This window comes from Oncorhynchus mykiss, chromosome 22 (genome assembly GCF_057628025.1).
Source record: "Oncorhynchus mykiss isolate SJ-2025 chromosome 22, ASM5762802v1, whole genome shotgun sequence".
NCBI lineage: Eukaryota > Metazoa > Chordata > Actinopteri > Salmoniformes > Salmonidae > Oncorhynchus > Oncorhynchus mykiss.
This window is the reverse complement of record NC_143043.1, coordinates 47,759,854-47,787,792: the sequence shown is the minus strand read 5'-3', so window position 1 is coordinate 47,787,792 and position 27,939 is coordinate 47,759,854. Positions and strand designations below refer to the sequence as shown.

Below are 27,939 nucleotides of genomic sequence, written 5' to 3'. Positions count from 1 at the left end.
TCACATGTCACATTTCTTATTTATCCCCTGCAGTAAGAACACGTCAGAGTAAGACTGGTATGGCACCGTACAACTAAAATAATATCGTAATGATTAGGTAACAAATTGCTGAGTGAAAAACATAATTTAATTTCATCACCAGAGTCAGCAGTTCAAAGCTCTTTTTGAAGAACTGAAAGGCTGAGCTTACTGCTTCCATTCCATTAACTTCTGGAGAGGCTAAACAAAGGTCAGAATGGACAGGCATGTATGAGTGTGTACAATGGACTGCAATCCAGTCTCACTCCATTTTCTTAGTTGCATAAACTTTGTTGTCAGAGAAAACAATCGTAGCCCCATTAATCAAAATGACTACTTTGTTTGAGCTGACCAAAGCATCCTTTTCTCTGTCACGTCCGAGACACATTTTTTTCCACCCCTCAAATATTATATTCATGCACTGACCTCCATGTCACCTTGTGATAAGGATATGGAGGAAATGAAGGGTAGGGGTGGGAGGGAGGCATCTTATCAGCTCTAAAACCATGCGCACATGCAATTTTAAAGGGGATTCATATGAGAGGTTTGATTTGCCTCTGTGAGTTCATTAGCTAAATACAGATCCCTAACGGGAATCACCATTTCACGTTTTCTTTATACCGCCAATTAACAATGTGAATGCTAGTTACTCTGCTTTAGGACATGCCCCTGACAGCACTGACAGTGGACAGTATCTTCCCTGATGAACTGTACATGTTCACTATTACCAGAAAGCATTGTGTTGATGCAAAACACAGTTGAAGCTGCATGGCAGGCATTTAGGCTAGATATAGTCTTGCGTTGCTATAGCTCCAAAATCACCTCCCAAGCCTGGTTCTCGACGAGGCTAAGCTAGATATTGGTGTTCTAGTGCGTTCTGTATCAGTGATGCAGGTTGATCATATTTTTATTTAACTAGGCAAGTCAGTTAAGAACAAATTCATATTTACAATGACCGCCTACCCCAGCCAAACCCAGACAACGCTGAGACAATTGTGGGCCGCCCTATGGGACTCCCAATCACGGCCGGATGTGATATAGCCTGGATTTGAACAAGGGACTGTAGTGACTCTTGCACTGAGTTGCAGTGCCTTAGACCGCTGCGTCACTCGGGTCTTGGTAATAGAGGTTAATGACCGACTGAGGGACGAAGCAGCAGAACGACTTCACATTTGAATAAAGTTATCTCTCTGAAAACGGCCTGCCAGGCATAACTAATCAACGCATTCTAATGAGTTTCTTTCTTCTGCTGCTTTAGACTGAGTTGATTGGGAGGAGCAATAGTGCAATCTCTTTTCAATAGCAGTAGGATTCTTTGATGAAACGCAAGCAATGCCAGTGTAAAGGACATCACGCTGCTTGCTTAGTGAGTACCACTTCCTCCTGATTCGGCTCACACCGAAGCTTGAACCCAGGAAGCTTCTTAACACCAGCTGATGTCACGAGAAAAGAAAGCTATTCGCTGGCACAAGTGGGGACACTTCAGGCTGAGAAGTACCTTTCACTCATCCCCATGTGTTACACCAGTGCAATCTAGCAATAGGGGAACATCGTTAATGAACTTGCAATGAGGTCTTTACAAACTACCGCAAAGCAATTATCAGAATAGTTCTGTCTACATGGGCAGAGAGAGAGAGGGAGGCAGTTTAAAGAAAAAAGCTTCAAGGTTTCAACACAGTGTACAAAACAACTCATCTTCTTTTACTCAATCCATTTTGCAGATACATGAGGGTATTTTCTATATGTGGGATCAAAACAGCCAGCTGTTATGAGTGAATTAGGGTCCACTGAACAAACACAATTATCAGTAACCTTAGTCTAGAAACAGTAGATAATGCACTGTCTGTGTTTAAGGTAAATTGGGATGTCGTCTGAGGTCTTGTAATTGTGCCAAGGTTACTAAGTGAAGCTAATTTGTCGAGTGAAATGATGTATACAGAGGAAGGCCAGGCCTCATTGTAGCCTTGAGGGGAGTGGAGTAAAAGCCGAATTTATCATCCAGTTAGTGGGTGAAGTGTTGGGTTGGAGTTTATTGCTTGTCAGACACCTTTTTGTGTTAAACTGCACAGACTTCACAAACCTGTATTTTCAGTGTTGAAAACTTTTTATTATCAGGCCTCCGATCAACCTGGGGCGAAAAGCATATTTCTTCTGGCGTGATTGTAAGAGAGATCCTATCAGAAAATGTGTCCTTGAGGGAGCACTTCTTGGGACCTGAGGTTGGGACCTGACCATGTTATGTGTTGTTCTGTAGCAAGTTAACTATTCTCAATGTTGGTTTCTGGAAACCTACCCATGTGCCACGATCATCCAAAATGCCCCTTTTCCTTCCATGGCTATTTCCCTACTCATTGCTACCCTGACAACCCTTATCCGTTTTCAGACAGAGGATCAAATGCTGATCAGAATCAGAATTCTCAATGAAAACATTTCAATCACAGCTCTGTAAGGAAGCAAGTGAGCGAGTAGGCCAACAGCTGACAGTGTGAGGGAAAGACAGCTGACAGTGTGAGGGACAGAAGGCTGACAGTGTGAGGGATAGAAGGCTGACAGTGTGAGGGATAGAAGGCTGACAGTGTGAGGATAGAAGGCTGACTGTGTGAGGCAAAAAAAGCTGACTGTGTGAGGGAAAGACAGCTGACAGTGTGAGGGAAAGACAGCTGACAGTGTGAGGGAAAGAAAGCTGACAGTGTGAGGGAAAAAAATCTGACTGTGTGAGGGAAAGACAGCTGACAGTGTGAGGGAAAGACAGCTGACAGTGTGAGGGATAGAAAGCTGACAGTGTGAGGGAAAGAAATCTGACAGTGTGAGGGATAGAAGGCTGACAGTGTGAGGGATAGAAGGCTGACAGTGTGAGGGAAAGAAAGATGACAGTGTGAGGGATAAAAAGCTGACAGTATGAGGGATAGAAAGCTGACAGTGTGAGGGATAGAAGGCTGACAGCGTGAGGGATAGAAAGTGGAAGAAATGAAGAGGAATATAGGAAGAAGAGGACAAAGAGATGAGCTTGTAAGTATATACAAAGACAGGGAGAGGAAGAGTGCAAGGTAGAGAGGAAATAGAGGGGTGGGGCTTCCGTGCTGAGGCTAAAAGGAATTGGCACAACCGCTTGTTTGTCATCCAGTGGGCTATACTGCACCCTTCCACTCCCCTCCACACACTCCCCAGAACCATTACACTGAACCGTTACACTGTGTCTCAAATATTTGGCATTACTCTCCCTTTTCACTTATCTTGCTTCTCCCCCACATCCTCTCTGTGCTTTCCTTTGTCTGTATCCAGCTGTGTTCAGGCTTTCCTCTCGCTATCTCTCTCCCACTCTCTTAGACTCCCTAGGCTCCATCTGCTAGTTCTGTTGCAAGATCAAAGTTCTCCTCCTACAATGATCGATGGCAATGTTATCATCGGACTGCCATGGAATACTCTAAAAGTAATTAACCCTGTTGAGGAAGCCTCTAGATTGGCATCTGATCATTTACGATGCCACCATGAGGACGGCTCTCAATAAAACATTGGACCCAACATCACAGCACTGACTAAGATAAAACAAATGATCTTTCTTCCCCTTGTAGCTTCACTTCTCTGGGGTGTGCCCCAGATCCCCTCTCCGAGACCACCAGGAGCCATCTAACCTATCCAGTAACCTTACATTTTAGGTCAAAACCTCATGGGAAGCACAGTGGTAACTTCATATAGTTGTGAGAAGGATAATAACAAAATGAATAATTTCATGATAATTATATCCTGTATATTCCAAACATTGTAATATATCTAAAAGTGTAACATATATTCCTTGTTGTCAGAAAACGCCTTGTCAAAATCCATGTGTAATTAAAAATAATAACAGTCATAATAGTCAGTGGCCTGAGTGACCAGTTAAAGATTGATATATAACACTGTGGACACACATACTTCCTGAGTCAATGGGTGAAGCAGGGCTGTCCCCTTGCCCATCTTGATGACAACGTCCAATATCACACGTCAAAACAACAAATTAAGTCGTTGTAAGAAAAAAAAGAAACAAGAGGAACTTGTTTACCAAGCACAAGGCCAGTTTAAAAGTGTTATCCAAGCACAAGGCCAGTTTAAAAGTGTTATCCAAGCACAAGGCCAGTTTAAAAGTGTTATCCAAGCACAAGGCCAGTTTAAAGTGTTATCCAAGCACAAGGCCAGTTTAAAAGTGTTATCCAAGCACAAGGCCAGTTTAAAAGTGTTATCCAAGCACAAGGCCAGTTTAAAAGTGTTATCCAAGCACAAGGCCAGTTTAAAAGTGTTATCCAAGCACAAGGCCAGTTTAAAAGTGTTATCCAAGCACAAGGCCAGTTTAAAAGTGTTATCCAAGCACAAGGCCAGTTTAAAAGTGTTATCCAAGCACAAGGCCAGTTTAAAAGTGTTATCCAAGCACAAGGCCAGTTTAAAAGTGTTATCCAAGCACAAGGCCAGTTTAAAAGTGTTATCCAAGCACAAGGCCAGTTTAAAAGTGTTATCCAAGCACAAGGCCAGTTTAAAAGTGTTATCCAAGCACAAGGCCAGTTTAAAAGTGTTATCCAAGCACAAGGCCAGTTTAAAAGTGTTATCCAAGCACAAGGCCAGTTTAAAAGTGTTATCCAAGCACAAGGCCAGTTTAAAAGTGTTATCCAAGCACAAGGCCAGTTTAAAATAGTGTTTACCAAGCACAAGGCCAGTTTAAAAGTGTTATCCAAGCACAAGGCCAGTTTAAAAGTGTTATCCAAGCACAAGGCCAGTTTAAAAGTGTTATCCAAGCACAAGGCCAGTTTAAAAGTGTTATCCAAGCACAAGGCCAGTTTAAAAGTGTTATCCAAGCACAAGGCCAGTTTAAAAGTGTTATCCAAGCACAAGGCCAGTTTAAAAGTGTTATCCAAGCACAAGGCCAGTTTAAAAGTGTTATCCAAGCACAAGGCCAGTTTAAAATAGTGTTTACCAAGCACAAGGCTAGTTTAAAAGTGTTATCCAAGCACAAGGCCAGTTTAAAATAGTGTTTACCAAGCACAAGGCCAGTTTAAAATAGTGTTTACCAAGAACAAGGTCAGTTAAAATAGTGTTTACCAAGCACAAGGTCAGTTTAAAATAGTGTTGACCAAGAATACGGTCAGTTTAAAAAAGTGTTTACCAAGAACACCAATGTCACAAATACCACTGAAGGTGGCTCCCCTTCCTGTTCGGGTGGTGCTCGGCGGTTGTCGTCGCCGGTCTACTAGCTGCCACCGATCCCTTTTTCCTTTTCGTTTGTTTTTGTCTAATTGTTTTCACCTGTTCCTTGTTGGGGTTTTGGGATGGGTGTTATTTAAGTTCGTTTAGCCCGCTGGTGTTTTTGCGGGCTTGTGGTTATTTTACGTTAGTGGTGTTTGTGTAATTTTGGGTTTTCGCTGTCCGGTATTTTGGTAACAGTGGGTTTGGGTTTTGTTGCGCCTGTGTTTTGGGATTCACCCATGTTTGTACCTGTTACTGTGCTTGAGGACATTAAAGCGTTTTTTCCCGTCTACCTTCTGCTCTCTGCGTCTGACTCCACACCCATCACTCTCCCAACGTTACAACCAAGGCCAGTTTAAAATAGTGTTTACCATGACTATGGTCAGTTTAAAAGAGTAGTTACCAAGCACAATGTCTATTTAAAGTGTTTACAAAGCACAATGATTGTGAGAATAGTGTTGACCTAGAATAAGGTCACTTTAAAATAGTTTTATTCAATAATATGGTCAGTTTAAAATAGTGTTTACCAAGCAAAAGGTAAGTTAAAATAGTGTTTACCAAGCAACAGGTCCGTTTAAAATAGTGTTTATCAAGCACCAGGTCAGTTCAAAATAGTGTTTATCAAGCACCAGGTCAGTTCAAAATAGTGTTTACCAAGCAAAAGGTCAGTTTAAAATATTGTTCACCAAGCACAAGGTCAGTTTAAAATAGTGTTTATCAAGCACCAGGTCAGTTCAAAATAGTGTTTACCAAGCAAAAGGTCAGTTTAAAATATTGTTCACCAAGCACAAGGTCAGTTTAAAATAGTGTTTACCAAGCAGAAGGTCAATTTAAAATAGTGTTTACCAATTACAAGGTCAGTTTAAAATAGTGTTTACCAAGCACAAGGCCCGCTTAAAATAGTGTTGACCGAGAATAAGGTCAGTTTAAAATAGTGTTTACCAAGCACAATGTCAGCTTAAAATAGTGCTTACCAAGAACAAGGCCAGTTTAATATACACTTTACCAAGAATAAGGTCAGTTTAACATTTTAGTTACCTAGCACAATGTCAGTTTAAAGTGTTAACCAAGCACAAGGCAAGTTTAGAATAGTGTTTACCAAGCACAAGGTCAGTTTAAAAGAGTGTTTACCAGGAATAAGGTCAGTTTAAAATTTTAGTTACCTAGCACAATGTCTGTTTAAAGTGTTAACCAAGCACAAGGCCCGCTTAAAATAGTGTTGACCGAGAATAAGGTCAGTTTAAAATAGTGTTTACCAAGCACAAGGCCAGTTTAAATAAAATAAAATAAATTTATATAGTTATTCGTACATCAGCTGATATCTCAAAGTGCTGTACAGAAACCCAACCTAAAACCCCAAACAGCAAGCAATGCAGGTGTAGAAGTACGGTGGCTAGGAAAAACTCCCTAGAAAGGCCAAAACCTAGGAAGATACCTAGAGAGGAACCAGGCTATGAGGGGTGGCCAGTCCTCTTCTGGCTGTGCCGGGTGGAGATTATAACAGAACATGACTAAGATGTTCAAATGTTCATAAATGACCTGCATGGTCAAATAATAATAATCACAGTAGTGGTCGAGGGTGCAGCAAGTCAGCACCTCAGGAGTAAATGTCAGTTGGCTTTTCATAGCCGATCATTAAGAGTATCTCTACCACTCCTGCTGTCTATAGAGAGTTGAAAACAGCAGGTCAAAAATAGTGTTTACCAAGCACAAGGTCAGATTAAAATAGTGTTTACCAAGCAGAAGGACAGTTTAAAATGTTAGTTACCTAGCACATGGTCTGTTTAAAGTGTTAACCAAGCACAAGGCCAGTTTAGAATAGTGTTTACCAAGCACAAGGTCAGTTTAAAATGTTAGTTACCTAGCACAATGTCTGTTTAAAGTGTTAACCAAGCACAAGGCCAGTTTAGAATAGTGTTTACCAAGCACAAGGTCAGTTTAAAATGTTAGTTACCTAGCACAATGTCTGTTTAAAGTGTTAACCAAGCACAAGGCCAGTTTAGAATAGTGTTTACCAAGCACAAGGTCAGTTTAAAATGTTAGTTACCTAGCACAATGTCTGTTTAAAGTGTTAACCAAGCACAAGGCCAGTTTAGAATAGTGTTTACCAAGCACAAGGTCAGTTTAAAATGTTAGTTACCTAGCACAATGTCTGTTTAAAGTGTTAACCAAGCACAAGGCCAGTTTAGAATAGTGTTTATCAAGCACAAGGTCAGTTTAAAAGAGTGTTTACCAAGAACAAGGTCAGTTAAAATAGTGTTTACCAAGCACAAGGCCAGTTTAAAATAGGGTTTACCAGGCACAAGGTCAGTTAAAAATAGTGTTTACAAAGCACAAGGTCAGTTTAAAATTGTGTTAATCAAGCACAATGTCTGTTAAAAGTGTTTAACAAGCACAAGGCCAGTTATAAATAGTGTTTACCAATCAAAAGGTCAGTTCATAATAATGTTTACCAAGCACAAGGCCAGATTACAATAGTGTTTACCAAGCACAAGGCCAGATTACAATAGTGTTTACCAAGCAGAAGGACAGTTTAAAAGAGTGTTTACCAATCACAAGGTCAGTTTAAAATAGTTTTTACCAAGCACAAGGTCAGTTTAAAATAGTGTTTACCAAGCACAAGGTCAGTTTAAAATAGTGTTTACCAAGCACAAGGTCAGTTTAAAATAGTGTTTACCAAGCACAAGGTCAGTTTAAAATAGTTTTTACCAAGCACAAGGTCAGTTTAAAATAGTGTTTACCAAGCACAAGGTCAGTTTAAAATAGTGTTTACCAAGCACAAGGCCAGTTTAAAATAGTGTTTACCAAGCACAAGGTCAGTTTAAAATAGTGTTTACCAAGCACAAGGTCAGTTTAAAATAGTGTTTACCAAGCACAAGGCCAGTTTAAAATAGTGTTTACCAAGCACAAGGTCAGTTTAAAATAGTGTTTACCAAGCACAAGGTCAGTTTAAAATATTGTTTACCATAGTGTTCAAATAGCGTTCAAATAGTACCAAGCACAATGTTAGTTTACAAGTGCATGAAGGATTTAAAAAAAAAAATCTTTTAGAGAGGTAGAAATAGAGGAAATGTATTGTTAATTACTGTGAGATTTGACATGTAGAAGATTGTGAATGACCCATTGGTCACCAGGTTACATATATAGTTTTTAGCGACTGGGATAGAATATTATGTTTCAGGGAGATCATATTGGAAAATGAAGCTAGAAGGGAAGCGATGGCTGGATAGCCCACGGGCCTACGTTTGATGACCTAGGATCTAATGAAGGTTTGGGATGATTTTGTGTTGGACACATGCAGTAGTAGCAGCATTGTTCTCCTGTTCCCTCATCCTTTCCCTTTCTCCTTTGCTTTGTTACAACATGGAATGAGGAATAGTGACAGAATAGATGTAGAAAGTCACACAACTTTAGAGAAAAAGGTGGTGCCCTAAATACTTGCCAATCATCAACCTCAAACAAATAGACACCCCAATAAACATGATTTAGTTAGGCAGACCAGATTACAATTCCACTATGTTCCGAAATCCTTACTTGACCTAACTGACCAAAGTGAACAAATCCCCATGCCAACAGCTTTGCCCAGCCCCCACAGTTGTTAACTGAAATTTAGGCTATTCATTCCCAACTTAACACATGTCCCTCGGCTGAGACACTTATTAGCCTTAAATCAGACACTGTCACCTGGAGACATTGCCTCAGATATTTCCTAAAAGATTGATATTTGACTAATTAAATCACTCCAGATCCTTTCAATTACCTCAGTGCTCTCCTGCAGGTTCAATAGCAGAGCCACACTACATCATTATGAAATCACACAGAGGGGAAATAAATGTAGGCAATGGGTTACTGGCAGCAGTAAGGAAGAACTCTCCCCCTGTGAATTATAGGAACGCAAGTAGTTGCATTATGTTTAGAGACGGAGTGGCGTATGAACAATAACAAGGATCTGTTTTATTTTGGAGAACAGCCACTGGCTGCACCATGCACTGTACAATCTAAAATAGGCAATATACACAATAATGAAACGTTAGGGTTCATGAACTTTGAACATTTACATTGTTTGAGACCATGGCGACCCAAAACGTTATGTAAACCTGTCTGTCATTAAATATTCTATCCTGTTGAGTTGTTCTAGTCTGGGAACTGTTGTTAATGAAAGATGAACAATGTGTGTTTCATTGACTTCTTCTCAAGAGGGTTATATTTGCCAATTTCTTTTGCAATATTGCTTTAGTGCCTTGTTGCAAACTGGATGCATGTTTTGGAATATTTTGTATTCTGTACAGGCTTCCTTCTTTGATCTCTGTCAATTTTGGTTAGTATTGTGGAGTAACTACAGTGTTGTAGACCCATCCTCAGTTTTCTCCTATCACAGCCATTAAACTCTGTAACTGTTTTGAAGTCACAATTGGCCTCATGGCAAAATCCCTGAGCAGTTTCCTTCCTCTCCGACAACTGAGTTAGGAAGGATTCCTGTATCTTTGTAGTGACTGGGTGTATTGATACACCATCCAAAGTGTCATTAATAACTTATTATTTGCCCTTCTTTGTGAGGCATAAGAAAATCTCTCTGGTCTTTGTGGTTGAATCTGTGTTTGAAATTCACTGCTCGACTGAAGGACCTTACAGATAATTGTATGTGTGGGGTAAAAGAGATGAGGTAGTCATTCAAAGTAATGTTAAACACTATTACTGCACACAGAGTGAGAGGCCATGCAACTTAATAGCCATACCCTTATCCTACTCCTCCTCTGTTCCACTGGTGATGTAGAGGTTAACCCAGGCCCTGCAGCCCCTAACTCAACTCCCATTCCTCCAGGCGCTCTCATATATTGACTTCTGTAACTGTAAAAGCCTTGGTTTCATGCATGTTAAAATTAGAAGCCTCTTCCCTAAGTTTGTTTTATTCATTGCTTTAGCACACTCCACCATTCCGGATGTCCTAGCCGCGTCTGAATCCTGCCTTAGGAAGGCCACCAAAAATCCTGATTTCCATCCCTAACTATAACATTTTCCGACAAGATAGAACTGCCAAAAGGGGCGTAAGTTGCAATCTATTGCAGAGTTCTGTCATACTATCCAGGTCTGTGCCAAAACAATTCAAGCTTCTACTTGTAAAAATCCACCTTTCCAGAAACAAGTCTCTCACCATTGCCGCTTTATAGACCCCCGTCAGCTCCAAGCTGTGCCCTGGACACCATATGTCTGCTGTCTTCAACCAGGATCTCAGCCTCTTTGCCTGCGTGCGTAATTGGTCCGTTTCAAATGCTGTGAAACGCTCCCTAAAACACTTCAGCGAGCAGGTCTTTCTAATCGACCTGGCCATCCTGGAAGGATATTTATTTTAATTTTATTTATTTTACCTTTATTTAACTAGGCAAGTCAGTTAAGAACAAATTCTTACTTTCAATGATGGCCTAGGAACAATGGGTTCAGAACGACAGATTTGTACCTTGTCAGCTCGAGGGTTTGAACTTGCAACCTTCCGGTAACTAGTCCAACGCTCTAACCACTAGGCTACCCTGCCATCCCTAAGATTGACCTCACCCCGTCAGTAGAGGATGCCTGGTCACTCTTCAAAAGTGCTTTCCTCACCATCTTAAATTGTCATGCCCCATTCAAAAAATGTAGATCTAAGAACAGATAGCCCTTAGTTCACCCCAGACTTCATTGCCCTGGAACAGCAAAAAAAGCATCCTGTGGCGTTCTGCATTAGAATTGAATAGCCCCCGTGATATGCAACTTTTCAGGAAGGTCAGGAACCAATATACTCTGTCAGTTAGGAAAGCAAAGGCTAGCTTTTTCAAACAGAAATTTGCATCCTGTAGCACTAATTCCAAAAAGTTTTGGGACACTGTGAAGTACCTCCTCCCAGCTGCCCACTGCACTGCAGATTGTCACCACCGATAAATTCAACGATAATCGATTAATTCAATAAGCGTTTTTCTACGGCTGGCCATACTTTCCACCTGGCTACTCCTACCCTGGCCAACATCTCAGCACCCCATGCAGCAACTTTCCCAAGCCCCCTCCCCCATTTCTCCTTCACCCAAATCCAGACAGCTGATGTTCTGAAAGAACTGCAAATTCTGGATCCCTACAAATCAGCTGGCTAGACAATCTGGACCCTCTCAACCTAAAAGTATCTGCCTATATTGTTGCTACCCCTATTACTAGCCTATTCAACCTCTCTCTTGTATCGTCTGAGACGCCCAAAGATTGGAAAGCTGCCGCGGTCATCCCCCTCTTCAAAGGGGGAGACACTCTAGACCCAAACTGTTATAGACCTATTATATCCATCCTGCCCTGGCTTTCTGAAATCTTCGAAAGCCAAGTTAACAAACAGATCACTGCCCATTTCGAATCCCACCGTACCTTCTCCACCTTCTCCATATAATCTGGTTTCCAACCTGGTCAATGGTGCACCTCAGCCATGCTCATGGTCCTAAACGATATCATAACCGCCATTGATAAAAAACTGTGCAGCCGTCTTCATCGACCTGGCCAAGGCTTTCGACTCTGTCAATCCAGGCATTCATATCGGCAGACTCAATAGCCTTGGCTTCTCAAATGACTGCCTCGCCTGGTTCACAAACTACTTATCAAATCAAATCAAATAAAATGTTATTGGACACATACACGTTTTTTTTTTAACCTTTATTTTACTAGGCAAGTCAGTTAAGAACAAATTCTTATTTTCAATGACGGCCTAGGAACAGTGCCTGTTCAGGGGCAGAACGACAGATTTGTGCCTTGTCAGCTCGGGGATTTGAACTTGCAACCTTCTAGTCCAACGCTCTAACCACTAGGCTACCCTGCCACCCCACATGGTTAGCAGATGTTAACATTTATATAATGTAAACATTATATAAAGTGACATTGTTTAAAAGTGACTAGTGATACATTTATTACATCCAATTATTAATTATTAAAGTGGCTAGAGATTGAGTCTGTATGTTGGCAGAAGCCAATCAATGTTAGTGATGGCTGTTTAACAGTCTGATGGCTTTGAGATAGAAGTTGTTTTTCAGTCTCTCGGTCCCTGCTTTGATGCACCTGTACTGACCTCACCTTCTGGATGATAGCGGGGTGAACAGCCAGTGGCTCGGGTGGTTGTTGTCCTTGATGATGGCCTTCCTGTGACATCGGGTGGTGTAGGTGTCCTGGGGGGCAGGTAGTTTGCCCCCGGTGATGCGTTGTGCAGACCTCACTACCCTCTGGAAAGCCTTACGGTTATGGACGGAGCAGTTGACGTACCAGGCGGTGATACAGCCCGACAGGGTACTCTAAATTGTGCATCTGTAAAAGTTTGTGAGTGTTTTTGGTGACAAGCCACATTTCTTCAGCCTCCTCCTACCCTCACCACCTGGGGGCGGCCCGTCAGAAAGTCCAGGACCCAGTTGCACAGGGCGGGGTCGAGACCCAGTGTCTCGAGCTTGATGACGAGTTTGGAGGGTACTATGGTGTTAAATGCTGAGCTCTAATCGATGAACAGCATTCGTACATAGGTATTCCTCTTGTCCAGGTGGGTTAGGGCAGTGTGCAGTGTGGTTGTGATTGCGTCGTCTGTGGACCTATTGGGGCGGTAAGCAAATTGGAGTGGGTCTAGGGTGTCAGGTAGTGTGGAGGTGATATGATCCTTGACTAGTCTCTCAAAGCACTTCATGATGACGGAAGTGAGTGCTATGGGGCGATAGTCATTTATCTCAGTTACCTTAGCTTTCCTGGGAACAGGAACAATGGTGGCATCTTGAAGCATGCGGGAACAGCAGACTGGGATAGGGAGTTATTCAATATGTCCATAAACACACCAGCCAGCTGGTCTGCGCATGCCCTGAGGACGCAGCTAGGGATGCCGTCTGGGCCGGCAGCGGTGAAGGAGAGCCCACAAGTTTTGGTACCGGGCCCTGTCAGTTGCACTGTATTGTCCTCAAGCGAGCAAAGAAGTTGTTGAGTTTGTCTGGGAGCAAGACATTGGTGTCGGCGATGGGGCTGGTTTTCTTTTTGTAGTCCGTGATTGACTGTAGACCCTGCCACATATGTCTCGTGTCTGAGTCGTTGTCTCTATACTGACGCTTAGCTTGTTTGATTGCCTTGTGGAGGGAATAGCTACTCTGTTTGTATTCGGTCATGTTTCCGGTCGCCTTCCCATGATTAAAAGCAGTGGTTCGCGCTTTCAGTTTTGCGCAAATGCTGCAATCAATCCAAGGCTTCTGGTTGGGGAAGGATTTATTGGTCACCGTGGGTACCACATCACCGATGCACTTGCTAATAAACTCGCTCACCGAATCAGCGTAAACATCAATGTTATTGTCCGATGTTATCTGGAACATATCCCAGTTCAAAGCAATCTTGAAGCATCGAATCAGATTAGTCGGACTAGCATTGAACAGACCTGAGCATGGTTGTTTCCTGCTTAAGTTTCTGTCTATAGGCTGGGAGTAACAAAATGGAGTCGTGGTCAGATTTGTCCGAAAGGAGGGCGCGGGAGGGCTTTGTATGCATCGTGGAAATTACAGTAGCAATGATCCAGGGTGTTGCCAGCTCGGGTCGCGCATTCGAAATGCTGATAAAATTAAGGGAGCCTTGTTTTCAGATTAGCCTTCTTTAAATCTCCAACTACAAAAAATGCAGCTTCAGGATATGTGGTTTACAGTTTCTTTCAGGGCAGTCGAGGTATCTGCTTGGGGGGGGGGGGGGGGAGTAATCGAAGAGAATTCTCTTGGTAGATAATGCGGTTGGCATTTGATCGTAGGGGATTCTAGGTCAGGTGAACAAAAGGACTTGAGTTCCTGTATGTTGTTATGATCTCACCACGACTCGTTAATCATAAGGCTTATACCCCCACCCTTCTTCTTACCAGAACGATGTTTGTTTCTGGAGGCACGATGCGTGAAGAATCCGGGTGGCTGTACTGACTCTGAAAACGTATCCCGAGTGAGCCATGTTTCCGTGAAACAAAGAATGTTACAATCTCTGATGTCTCTCTGGAAGGCTACCCTTGCTCGAGTTTCATGTACCTTGTTGTCAAGAGACTGGACATTGGCGAGTATACTTGGGATAGAGTTCAGTGTGTCAAATTGGAAGGCCTGTTGTCTGGACCTCTGGCAGTCTCTATGGGGGTGCTACAGGGTTCAATTCTCGGGCTGACTCTTTTCTCTGTATATATCAACGATGTCGCTCTTGCTGCTGGATATTCTCTGATCCACCTCTATGCAGACGACAGCAGACATACTTCTGGCCCTTCTTTGGACACTGTGCTAACAAACCTCTAAACGAGCTTCAATGCCATAAAACAATCCTTCCGTGACCTCCAACTGCTTTTAAATGCAAGTAAAACTAAGCGCATGCTCTTCAACCGATTGCTGCCTGCACCCTCTCGCCCGACTAGCATCACTACTCTGGACAGTTCTGACTTAGAATATGTGGACAACTACAAATACCTAGGTGTCTGGTTAGACTGTAAACTCTCCTTCGAGACTCACATTAAGCATCTCCAATCCAAAAATAAATAATCCAAAAATAAATCTAGAATTGGCTTCCAATTTCGTTCCAGTTCTCTGCTGCCAATGACTGGAATGAATTGCAAAAATCACTGAAGCTGGAGTCTTATATCTCCCTCTCTAACTTTAAGCATCAGCTGTCAGAGCAGCTTACCGATCACTGTACCTGTAAACAGCCAATCGTAAATAGCACACTAGACTACCTCATCCCCATATTGTTACTTATCCTCTTGCTCTTTTGCACCCCATTATCTCTACTTGCACATGATCTTCTGCACATCTATCACTCCAGTGTTAATGCTAAATTGTAATTATTTCACCTCCATGGCCTATTTATTGCCTTACCTCCCTACTCTTCTACATTTTCACACACTGTACATAGATTTTTCTATTGTGTTATTGACTGTACGTCTGTTTCTGTGTAACTCTGTATTGTTGTTTGTGTCACACTGCTTTGCTTTATCTAGGCCAGGTTGCAGTTGTAAATTATGTTCTCAACTGGTCTACCTGGTCAAATAAAGGTGAAATAAAAATAAAATAAAAAAATAAAATAATGTGACTTGTTTATGAAAATATTTACTGCTGAACTTATTTAGGCTTGCCATAACAATGTGGTTGAATACTTATTGAATCAAGACATTTCAGCTTTTAATTGGTAATTCATTTGTAACGTTTTGAAAAAGATTAGTCCACTTTGACATTATGGGGTATTGTGTGTTGGCCAGTGACCAAAAATCTAAATGTAATCCATTTTAAATCCATTTAAATTCAGGTTGTAACACAACAAAATGTGGAAAAAGTCGAGGCGTGTGAATCCTTTCTGAAGGCGCTGGACGTCCACACCCTTTCCTGTGTCTTTCTCCTCTTTCTTCCTGGTTTGCAGAGAACTCATCGCTCTCTTTACTGGCTGCCTTGGAGGGTCATATCTGGCTGGAATATAAAATGGAGACTCTATCGCTTCCCACCATATGGCACTGGCAACTGTAGAACACTGCTTTCCCTTTTCCCGTTTCCTGTTCTTCCTTGCCTTGTCGTGTAAAGGCAGCAGTTGTACCGTTGCGGACCAGGTAAAGGGGGATTGGGAAGGGTCTGCGCCAGTTTTTTAATGGCTATGAAATCTTATGACAGGATCAGATGACTTGCTTCAGGCATGGTTGAAGCTGATTAGGGACAGATGGTGCCTTGTCCCGTGCTCCACGTTGCCTTACCGCCTATGGGGATGTGTAAAGAGGTTTGTTCTCTGCCGGGCTAACTGTTGTAGACACAAACAGACAGACAAGTGAATCAGAGAGAGAGAGACTGAGACAGATAAATAGATAAACAGAACTGTCTAGACCGTGGCAGATAGGTTCAGTGCCTGGCAAAGGCTTTTGCTTTTTCAGAGAAAAGCCTTAAAAGTTTGCTGCCATGGTTTAGACCTATTTAACTGTTTCTCAACTCTGCACCCGTGGAGAACCCTTTTCATTTGATTGGGATTTACATATATATATATATATATATATATATATATATATGTGTGTATTTGTGTGTATTTGTAACTCAAATCTGAACCAACTTTTAGTTATAACTAATAACATTTAGTTTGTGTTTAGATAGTGATGTGAGTGACACTTCGCAGTGGGATTTACACTGCATGGGAGTGCTATAAACATCTCAGTTGTCTCTTTTTACCATGGCTGGAATCAATTAAACACCTCTCCTGTCTCCAGAAACTGGCAGACGGACACTCCAAGGGAATTGGAAACTTAGTGGACAGCTATCCTCCAGGACCAGCATCCAGCCTCCCTGCCAGGCCCCTGATTGGTTCTCCCTGGTGTGAAGCTAGCAGCAGCGTGAGGCAAAGAGGGAGAGTGTGAGGTAGTTGGTGCTGCTGGGGGCAGCACATCTGTCCTGTTATCTCAGGAGCATTGAGCTGATGGGATTGGGGGGGATGGGGGAGGAGACTCTGGGGGGGCTAAGATAAACAGACACTACAGAGATGCCTCTCTGGGATTGTTGTTGGGACTCTCCCGTCTCGCGACACTGGGTTAGAACTCCCCCATCTCTCCTCAATTCCCTTTTGGACAAATACATCCAACCCCTGCGGTTCCAAAGCCAACATCCTGCTCCAAGAAGATAGGAAGGGTTATTTACTGTTTACTTTTACTCCAGTTATATTCATTTATTATGTTATTGATTTCTCCAACTACCCCATACATCCAAGCCTCAATCTACAGCTAAATAAAGGAAACTCCAAAATACAGTAAAGTGTCTTAATAGGGTGTTGGACCATCACAAGCCATCAGAACAGCTTCAATGAACCTTGCCATAGATTCTACAAATGTCTGGAACTCTATCGGAGGGATAGGACACCACTGTGTATCCGAAATGTACTCACGTTTCCTTTATTTTGGCAGTTACCTACAGTTGAAGTCGGAAGTTTACATACACCTCAGCCAAATACATTTAAACTCAGTTCAATTCCTGACATTTAATCCAAGTAAAAATTCTGTGTCTTAGGTCAGTTAGGATCACAACTTTATTTTAAGAATGTGAAATGTCAGAATAATAGTAGAGAGAATGATTTATTTCAGCATCACATTCCCAGTGGGTCAGAAGTTTACATACACTCAATTAGTATTTGGTAGTATTGCCTTTAAAATTGTTTAACTTGGGTCAAACGTTTCGGGTAACCTTCCACAAGCTTCCCAAAATAGGTTGGGTGAATTTTGGCCCATTCCTCCTTACAGAGCTGGTGTAACTGAGTCAGGTGGGTAGGCCTCCTTGCTTGCACACGCTTATTAAGTTCTGCCGACACATTTTCTATAGGATTGAGGTCAGGGCTTGTGATGGCCACTCCAAAACCTTGACTTTGTTGTCCTTAAGACATTTTGCCACAACTTTGGAAGCATGCTTGGGGTCACTGTCCATTTGGAAGATCCATTTGCAACCAAGCTTTAACTTCCTGACTGATGTCTTGAGATGTTGCTTCAATATATCCACATCATTTCCCCCTCCTCATGATGCCATCTATTTTGTGAAGTGCACCAGTCCCTCCTGCAGCAACGCACCCCCACAACATGATGCAGCTACCCCTGTGCTTCACGGTTGGGATGGTGTTCTTCAGCTTGCAAGCCTCCCACTTTTGTTCATTATGGCCAAACAGTTCTATTTTTGTTTCATCAGACCAGAGGACACTTCTCCAAAAAGTAGGATCTTTGTCACCATGTGCAGTTGCAAACCGTAGTCTGGCTATTTTATGGCGGTTTTGGAGCAGTGGCTTCTTCCTTGCTGGGCAGCCTTTCAGGTTATGTCAATATAGGAATTATTTTTACTGTGGATATAGATATTTTTGTACCTGTTTTCCTCAAGCATCTTCACAAGGACCTTTGTTGTTGTTTTGGGATTGATTTGCACTTTTCGCACCAAAGTACGTTCATCTCTAGGAGGCAGAATGCGTCTCCTTCCTGAGCGGTATGACGGTATGATGGTGTATATACTTGCATAATATTGTTTGTACAGATGAGCGTGGTACCTTCAGCCGTTTGGAAATTGCTCCCAAGGATGAACCAGACTTGTGGAGGTCTACAATTCTGTTTCCTGAGGTCTTGGCTGATTTCTTTAGATTTTCCCATGATGTCAAGCAAAGAGGCACTGAGTTTGAAGGTAGGCCTTGAAATACATCCACAGGTACACCTCCAATTGACTCAAAGGATGTCAATTAGCCTATCAGAAGCATCTAAAGCCATGACATCCTTTTCTGGACATTTCCAAGCTGGTTAAAGGCACAGTCAACTTAGTGTATGTCAACTTCTGACCCACTGGAATTGTGATATATTGAATTATAAGTGAAATCATCTCTCTGTAAACAATTGTTGGAAAAATAACTTGTGTCATGCACAAAGTAGACATACTACATTCCGTCTTAAATGTTATCATTTATTTACATATTAGGGTACCTGAGGATTGATTAGTAACGATATTTGACTTGTTTGAACAAAGTTTATTGGTAACTTTTGGGATTCCTTTGTCTGTATGTTGAACGAGTGGAACGGGTGAATTACTGAATCAAACTCGCCAACTAAACAAACTTTTTGGGGATATAAAGAAGGACTTTATCGAACAAAACAACCATTTGTTGTATAGCTGGGACCCTTGGGATTGCAAACAGAGGAAGATCTTCAAAGGTAAGTGATTTATTTTATCGCTATTTCTGATTTTTGTGACACCTCTGCTGGTTTGGAAAATGTTTTTAATGCTGGTGTATGCGTTGCCCTGTCCTCAGATAATCGCTTTCACCTTCAAGCCTTTTTGAAATCTGACAAAGTGGTTTGATTAACACGAAGTTCAGCTTTTAAACAATGTAAGACATTTGTTTTTTCACGAATGTTTAATATTACGATTTTTGTATTTTGAATTTTGCACTCTGTAATTTCACCGGATGTTGTCGAGCTGGGGCACTAGCGGCACGTCCAAAGAGGTTTTAACAAGACATTTGTGGAGTGGTTGAAACAAGAGTTTTAATAACTCCAACCTAAGTGTATGTAAACTTCTGACTTCAACTATATATCTCTGCAGCACTCTCGTGGTAGTGGAAAAAGTAGCAAATTGTGATACCTGAGTAAAAATATTGATACCTTAATAGAAAGTTAAAAAACTACTTGAGTAAAAGTCTAAAAGTATTTGGTTTGAAATATACTCAAGTATAAAAAGTAAATATAATTGTTAAAATATACTCAAAAGAAAAAGCAAAAGTAGAAGTATAAATCGCTTAAAATTCCTTAAATGAAGCAACGTAGACAGCACCATTTTGTTTTAAAAATGTACGGATAGCCAGGGGCACACTCCAACACTCAGACATCATTTACAAATTATGCATTTGAGTTTAGTGAGTCAGCCAGATCAGAGGCAGTAGGGATGACCACGTGTTCTCTTCAAAAGTGCGTAAACTGGACATTTTTCCTGTCTTGCTAAGTATTCAAAATGTAAGGAGTACTTTTGGGTGTCAGGGAAATGTGTGGAGTAAAAAGTAGATTATTTCCTCTTGGAATGTAGTGAAGTAAAAGTAAAAGTTGTCAAAAATATGATAAGTAAATTAAAGTACAGATACCCCCTTAAGTACTTTACAACACTGCTTTCTCTCAGCCTCGCTTGCACTGTTCCCCTCTGTTACTCTCTGATTCTCTATCTTTGTCTGACTAATTCTCTCACTCTCTCTCTCTCTCCTCTCCCTCACTCTTTCTCCCTCTCCCTCTCTCATCTCCTTTCTCACTCTCTCTCTCCCTCTTTTCACCTGTCTTTTTTTCTTTTGAAAGTAGAGTATTTGTATTTATTTGCTTTGTATTTGTATTTATTTATTTTTATCAGACTTATTTGTCATACTTTTTGTCTCATCCCTCTCTACCATAAAATGCTTCAATTACTCAAGGAGATTTATTTAGATTTTATCGTTTTTACAGTCATTTTCTTAATTAGTGCATGCTGTGGCAGACGGCAGGGAGAGGTGACGGGAGTGGTAATTAAGCGATATCTTGCAGGTAGCTGGCTCCGCCCCCGGGCCTTATATGGATTTCCTGTCCCATCGAGGAAAGGCTGTGAGTCATTAATTAAGCCAGGGAGTGCTTGGGGATAAAGGAAGAAGCAGCCTGCATAAAGGGGCAGAGGTGGTGAGAGAAACAAGAGCGGTATGAAGAGTGAGAGAAACAAGAGCGGTATGAAGAGTGAGAGAAACAAGAGCGGTGTGTCGAGTGAGAGAAACAAGAGCGGTGTGTTGAGTGATAGAAACAAGAGCGGTATGAAGAGTGAGAAACAAGAGCGGTGTGAAGAGTGAGAGAAACAAGAGCGGTGTGTTGAGTGATAGAAACAAGAGCGGTATGAAGAGTGAGAAACAAGAGCGGTGTGAAGAGTGAGAGAAACAAGAGCGGTGTGTTGAGTGATAGAAACAAGAGCGGTATGAAGAGTGAGAAACAAGAGCGGTGTGAAGAGTGAGAGAAACAAGAGCGGTGTGTTGAGTGAGAGAAACAAGAGCGGTGTGAAGCGTGAGAGAAACAAGAGCGATATGAAGAGTGAGAGAAAAGAGAGTGAAATCTGTGTGATTGCCCGTTGTGACCTGGACTGTTGGACCCGAGTGTGAAGATTACCCCTGGAAAATGGCACAGACAAAGAGAACGGCTTGTGGACTGTGAGGTGATTGGTGAATTCCCCCTTCTTTCCCCATGTATGAACATACCTAATAAACTTCCCCTTTGCATCCTATTTGTGCTACTGGTGCCTATTGTTGTTATTGAACTTGGTGATGTGTAACCCCACACCTTTGATCTTGCTACAATGCTTATTAGTAACTGGAATAAGCAATTTCCTAGATGTGTCAAGTGCAGCGTCTGGTTGCTCCTCATTACAGACAAGCAAATATTCTTTACGTCATCAACATATGATTCACTACAAACCTTATTGTATGACCTCTTAAACTATATTAGGCCCAGCCTTTGGAACTTAGGTTTTTCTACAGTAAAAACCCTGAAGGTCAAAGTAGAGGAAGGGGGAAAATCTCCCTCGCTAGCGCCACGGCTGAACACACTGCTCCAGCAGCCCAAACAATTCAAGGTCCGCTCTGCTGTCATCTCTCAGCTCCTTTGAGACGCATGCTTTCATGCTAAAAATGGAGAGTCTCCATTTTTTCTGTGTCCTTTCCTTATTCTGTCTGAGATGCTACATAAAGGTCTCTGAACTACAACAGGGGTTAGTGTGCGGGGTTAGTGTTCGGGGGTATAGCACTATCTCCACGTCTGGGGAAAATGATGGCTGCCGTTTTAGGGCCTCCAAACCAACTGTGTTTTTTCACATTTTATTAACTTATTTTGTACGTAATGTTGCTGCTACGGGGACAGATGGATTACCAGGACGTGTACTCAACATGCACAGACCAACTGGTAAGTATATTCACTGACATTTTCAACCTCTCCCTGACCGAGTCAGTAATGCCTACAGGTTTCAATTAGACCATCATAGTCCCTGTGCCAAAGAAAACAAAGGTAACTTGCCTTAATCGCTACCACCCCGTAGCACTCACGTTGGTAGCCATGAAGGGCTTTGAAAGTCTGGTCATAGCTCACACCAAAACCATCTCGGAAACCCTAGACCCACACACATTTGCATACCTCCACAGATGATGCTTTCTCAATCGCACTCCACACTGCCCTTTTCCACCTGGACAAAAGGAACACCTATGTGAGAATGCTTTTCATTGAGCTCAGCGTTTAACACAAAAATCATCACTAAGCTAAGGATCCTTGGACTAAACACCTCCCTCTGCAAATGGATCCTGGACTTCCTGATGGACCACCCCCAGGTGGTAAGTGTAGGTAACAACACATCTGCCACGCTGATCCTGAACAAGGGCACCCTTGGTGCGTGCTTAGTCCCCTCCTGTAAAGCACAAGCACAACTCCAACACCCTCTTTAAGTTTGTTAATGACACAACAGTGGTAGGCCTGATCACAGACAACTATGAGACAGCCTATAGGGTGGAGATCAGAGACCTGGCAGTGTGGTGCCAGGACATCAACCTCTCCCTCAACATGAGCAAGACAAAGGAGATGATCGTAGACTACAGGAGAAGGAGGGCCAAACATGCCCCCATTCACATCGATGGGGCTGTAGTGAAGTGGGTCGAGAGTTTCAAGTTCCTTGGTGTCCACACCACCAACAAACTATTATGGTTCAAACACACCAAGACAGTTGTGAAGAGGGCATGACAACACCTTTTCCCCCTCAGGAGACTGAAAAGATTTGTCATGGGTCCCCAGATCCTCAAAAAGTTCCACAGCTGCACCGCCGAGAGCATCCTGACGGGTTGCATCACAGCCTGGTATGGCAACTGCTCGGCGTCTGACCGTAAGGAGCTACAGAGGGTAGTGAGTACGGCCCAGTACATCACTGGGTCCAAGCTTCCTGCCATCCAGGACCTATATACCAGGCGGTGTCAGAGGAAGACCCAGAAAATTGTCAAAGACTCCAGTCACCCAAGTCATAGACTGTTCTCTCTACTACAGCACGCCAAGCAGAACTGGATCGCCAGACAAGTTTAGGTCCAAAAGGCTCCTTGACAGCTTCTACCCCCAAGCCACAAGACTGCTGAAACATTAAAGGGCCGCCCGGACTATTTACACTGACATGAATATTCGCTTTACTATGCATAGTCACTTTACCCCTACCTACATGTACAAATTACCTTCTTTAACCTGTACACCCGCACATTGACTCTGTACCGGTACCCCCTGTATATAGCCTCTATTACTTTACTGTGCTACTTTTTTACTTTTTATTTTTCACTAGTATATTTAGTAATTATAATTCTTGAATTCTTGAACTGCATTGTTGGTTAAGGGATTGTAAGTAAACATTTCACTGATGTATTTGGGGCATGTGACAAATAACATTTTATTTGATTTAATGTTTCCATGTCTGTTCTTTGTTGCAAAAAGTTAGCATGGTACAGTACCTACGTGCACCAATAACACACATAGAGGGCCTCTTTTCTATAGTAGGCTAGTGAGTACTGAGAGCCACCAGACCAGCTGACTGACAGCCACCGGACCAGCTGACTGACAGCCAGCAGAGCCGTTTCTGCAAACAAAAAACATCAGGCACTGGCTGCTTCACAGACACTGCTTTTGTACAACTACTACCAGCTGGTTGCAAAACAGATCATTATTCTTCAACACCTATTCAATGTGGCCTGGCCCACAATTGGTGCTTGTTGAGCAAATGGATTGTTAACAGTCCTGCATACATATAGACGATCAAACGTACATACACCTTCGTGTGTGGTTAAATCAACCTTGTATTCAGGGTTGTGTGTGCAGTCAGGGAGTTATAAACTCAAAGCCTTACGTAAAAAACAACAGAATGCTTCACTCTCCTAGTTGTTTATTTGACCTCAGCAACAAGATGTCCCTACAAGGTCATATTGCAGGTGAAGGATACATCACATCACGACACAAGGATGACTCCAATGCAATGTTATGACTGCCACACACATCTACTTAATTTGAGGTTCACAAACGTTACCCTGTGCTATAGGTAGGGAATGATTCAACCTGTAGGCATGGTGGCATGTAATTGTCAATTAACATTAAAATTTGCCCCATAGCACTTTAGGAACATCAGCAGCCAAGCTTGATGGCACATTTTATGCTCGCTTAATCATGATCATTTCACATCCTCACTCAAAAGTGACAAGTGAGTCTCTAAAGTTGGGTCTTTTTCCCGTGGATTTTGAAATAACCGGACTTCTTTTGCTTCAACTTCCTGTCAGTAGTTACTGTACTGACTTTCTGTCAGTAGTTACTGCACTGACTTCCTGTCAGTAGTTACTGCACTGACTTCCTGTCAGTAGTTACTGCACTGACTTCCTGTCAGTAGTTACTGCACTGACTTCCTGTCAGTAGTTACTGCACTGACTTCCTGTCAGTAGTTACTGCACTGACTTCCTGTCAGTAGTTACTGCACAATATCAAATTAAATCTTAAAGCCCTCAAATATTATTTTACAGATTTTTTTTTTTTTGGGGGGGGGTGGGGTGTGCTGAGTAAAATGAATCTGTTACGAGGATAAATAATAAGTTGTGCACAGGTAAATCATGTAATGTAGCGGAAGCCCATTATATTTGCTGCTGTCGCTCCTCTGTTACCAAAATGAAGTTTAAAAAAATGCATCAACAGAAAATAGGAACAGTCAGGTCCTGAAAGACAGATTTATAAACTCTAAAGGCGCTTGCTTCCCTCTCTCCTTGGCCTATAGCTGCCTCTGTCATTGTGTAGCCTACAGGTGTATTGTGTGATAAGACTTGCTATTACTTTATTACCTTAAATGTTTGAGAGTACGATGTATGGAGAGAAAACGGGATCTAAGCACTGGCTGGAGAGACACTAACTAAAGCCAATGGCAGACGGTAGTGTTCTCCACATGCCAATCAAAGCCTCCCTTTGTGGTTCCACCATTTATCCTGAAACCCACAGAGATGGATATACACGGTAACTGGCTACTACATTTTCAACCAGGGATGCTAGGGCACAAGCCTGAGAAATTTGCTTTGCTTCTCATATCTAGTCAGATTAACTGTTTGTTTGTCATTACATCGCTAATGAGAGTGTACATTTTTTCTCATGATGCGATTGCGCCTTGTTAAATCAGAGATAAAAGTCCCATTAAACAGCAGTGTTAAAGTGCCTGGTTGTGAGAGCTGTTTTTATCCTGCAGGTTTCTAGTTGCCTCTCTGGCAATGGGTCCCTTGCTGTCAGGCCAGGGCCCGGGGATCTGAGAAGGTCTATATTCACACCTGTCATATCGCCTGGCTGCTCCTTCTCCCCGACACCCGAGGAGACAACAGTAGAATGCACAAGGGACAGCATAGCTGGAGTCTCCCCTGACTTTGAAAAGTGAAAGCATTTCTAACAGACAAGCATCTACCTCCTTTCCCCCCATATTTGTGTGCCTCAGGTATTTTTCTATACATAACCATACACTTCCAGCATCTATTTGGTCTGATAGCAGGTGGCAACCTGTCTGTCAAAGCATATTCAATGATTAATTCAGTTTAACAATTGTATCATTCTTTTTCCTGCTCTGTCAATGTTTGGCCACTTTACAAGGCAACTCTTGACAGGAAACACATGGGTGGAGTAAAAAAAAAATGAACAAAAAAAACCCCCTGTCAAATTCAACTGAACAATGCAAGACGGAGTAAAATAAAACAGCTGCTTGCTGTCGTTCATTTTCTTTTTCTTCCTTGATTGCAACACTCCTGACCTCCCAGTTATACGAGCAGCACTCAACATGCCTCTTGGACCACCACGTGTTGGATACGTGTTATGCTTCAGGAGTTTTCTCTCTCAGGGGTCAACAAGGTCAGTGGTCATGTGCTTTACAATGTGGAGTATGGGGGTTGTCAGGAGTGACAGTACAGCGAGTCTGTTTCAGTACTTCTACTCCAAAACTCTTCTCCTTTCTGTTTTACAGTGCAGGGGCAGAAGATGACACAGCAGTCGGTCATTGAGGAATGTCACGCATGCTTAGGGATTATTCTGATCTGCAAGACCCAGGCCACCAGGCAGCTCAGACAGGTAAAGAGTGGTGTGGTGTGTGGTGGTTCAACGGTACCAGACCTGACCGTGGAAGAATACTCACTGGTTGGCATGAGTTGTGTCATGGCTTCTGGTTTCGCTTGGTCCGGGGTCGCGTTAAAGGCCACAGCCGTGGAGTTCTCCATGTCCAGCAGAGCGGGTGTCAGGCAGGACTTCAGGAGAGGGGGATTGAGCGGGACAGCTGACAGGGAGAGGAAGAGAAGGAGAAAGAGAGAGAGAGCAATAGAGAGACGGAATTTGGAGGGTAAAGGGGGATCCTGAAGGAGGAGTGTTGATCGGTTCTCTGTATCAAATCTCTATAAGAATGGAGGAAATAGTATATTAATCTCTCAATCCCTCTTAGCCTGTTTGGTATAGGTGAAATAAACTTCTACTGAACACACACACACACACACACACACACACACACACACACACACACACACACACACACACACACACACACACACACACACACACACCATGGACTGTTGCGCTGTTGCACTTACTAGATCATGCTGTTCTGTCCCAGACTTAGGTATATGAATAACAGATCACACCTCTCATTTCTAAACAGACAATATCTAAGAAGTTTTGCAAGTATCTCACTCCAAACTGTCAATCAAATCACAGTGGGTCGTGGCTCACCAAGAATCTGAGGCTACCTATCCTATTCCATTCCCTTGGACGTAGTCCATAATCCCTCCTCCCTCCCTCTGCTTCCCTGTATCTGCAGCCTGCTGCTGACCCAACACCTTTCTAACAAACAGAGGAAGTGCAGCTTTGAGGAAGCATGGAGCCCAGTCTTATCACAGTCAAACAGTCAGATATACAGTTTACTCTTGGGAGCTGAATAACTCTCCACTTACCCCCCTCACCCCTGTCTGTCCTGTCTGCCGTCTCCCCTGTCTGCCGTCTCCACTGTCTGTCCTGTTTGTCGTCTCTCCTGTCTGTCCTGTCTGTCGTCTCTCCTGTCTGTCCTGTCTGTCGTCTCTCCTGTTTGTCCTGTCTGCCGTCTCCCCCGTCTCCCCTGTTTGTCCTGTCTGTCGTCTCCCCTGTCTGTCCTGTCTGCCGTCTCTCCTGTCTGTCCTGTCTGTCGTCCCTCCTGTTTGTCCTGTCTGCCGTCTCCCCCGTCTCCCCTGTCTGTCCTGTCTGCCATCTCTCCTGTCTGTCGTGTCTGCCGTCTCCCCTGTCTGTCCTGTCTGCCGTCTCCCCTGTCTGCCGTCTCCACTGTCTGCCGTCTCCCCTGTCTACCGTCTACCGTCTCCCCTGTCTGTCCTGTCTGCGGTCTCTCCTGTAGGTCCTGTCTGCCGTCTGTCCTGTCTGCCGTCTCTCCTGTCTGTCCTGTCTGCCGTCTCCCCTGTCTGTCCTGTCTGCCGTCTCCCCTGTCTGCCGTCTCTCCTGTCTGTCCTGTCTGCCGTCCCTCCTGTCTGTCCTGTCTGCCGTCTCCGCTGTCTGCCGTCTCCCCTGTCTGTCCTGTCTGCCGTCTCCCCTGTCTGTCCTGTCTGCCGTCTCCCCTATCTGTCCTGTCTGCCGTCTCCCCTGTCTGTCCTGTCTGCCGTTCCCCCTTGTCTGTTGTCTCCCCTTTCTGTCCTGTCTGCCATCTCCCCTGTCTGTTCTGTCTGCCGTCTCTCCTGTCTGTCCTGTCTGCCGTCTCCCCTGTCTGTCCTGTCTGCCGTCTCCCCTGTCTGTCCTGTCTGCTGTCTCCCCTGTATGTCCTGTCTGCCGTCTCTCCTGTCTGTCCTGTCTGCCGTCTCTCCTGTCTGTCCTATCTGCCGTCTCCCCTGTCTGTCCTGTCTGCCGTCTCCCCTGTCTGTCCTGTCTGCCGTCTCCCCTGTCTGTCCTGCCTGCCGTCTCCCCTGTCTGTCCTGTCTGCCGTCTCTCCTGTCTGTCTTGTCTGTCCTGTCTACTGCTCTTCCTATGTTACTCAGTCAGCCTCTCTTATGTCACAATAGACGATCTTCTGTGTGATCAAGCTTCCTCTGTTCAAAGGAATAATGAATGTGTCTAACGGTCTAATATTTTGGCCTTTGTGCTTTGAAAGTAAGAGCGGATGCGACTACAGAACATTAGGTTCAGCACGCACGGCAGGTGTGATGCTC

At 43.2% G+C, this 27,939-nt stretch overlaps 1 protein-coding gene and 1 long non-coding RNA gene across 4 annotated transcripts in view; one reads left to right on the top strand and one right to left on the bottom strand.

Annotated features, from left to right (window-relative positions):
- Positions 1-27,939, top strand: part of LOC149972874 (uncharacterized) — a 390,242-nt gene that overhangs the window by 219,416 nt on the left and 142,887 nt on the right. The window lies entirely within an intron of this gene.
- LOC110501894 (glycophorin-C) overlaps positions 1-27,939 on the bottom strand; it is a 40,391-nt gene that overhangs the window by 11,323 nt on the left and 1,129 nt on the right. The window contains exon 2 of one of the 2 annotated variants that reach the window (XM_021579751.3): positions 25,902-26,154. In XM_021579751.3, coding sequence (XP_021435426.1) covers positions 25,902-25,983 — 82 coding nt within the window. In that variant the 5' untranslated portion in view covers positions 25,984-26,154. The remainder of the gene's footprint in view (positions 1-25,901; positions 26,155-27,939) is intronic. The other variant, XM_021579752.3, reaches the window with a different exon arrangement.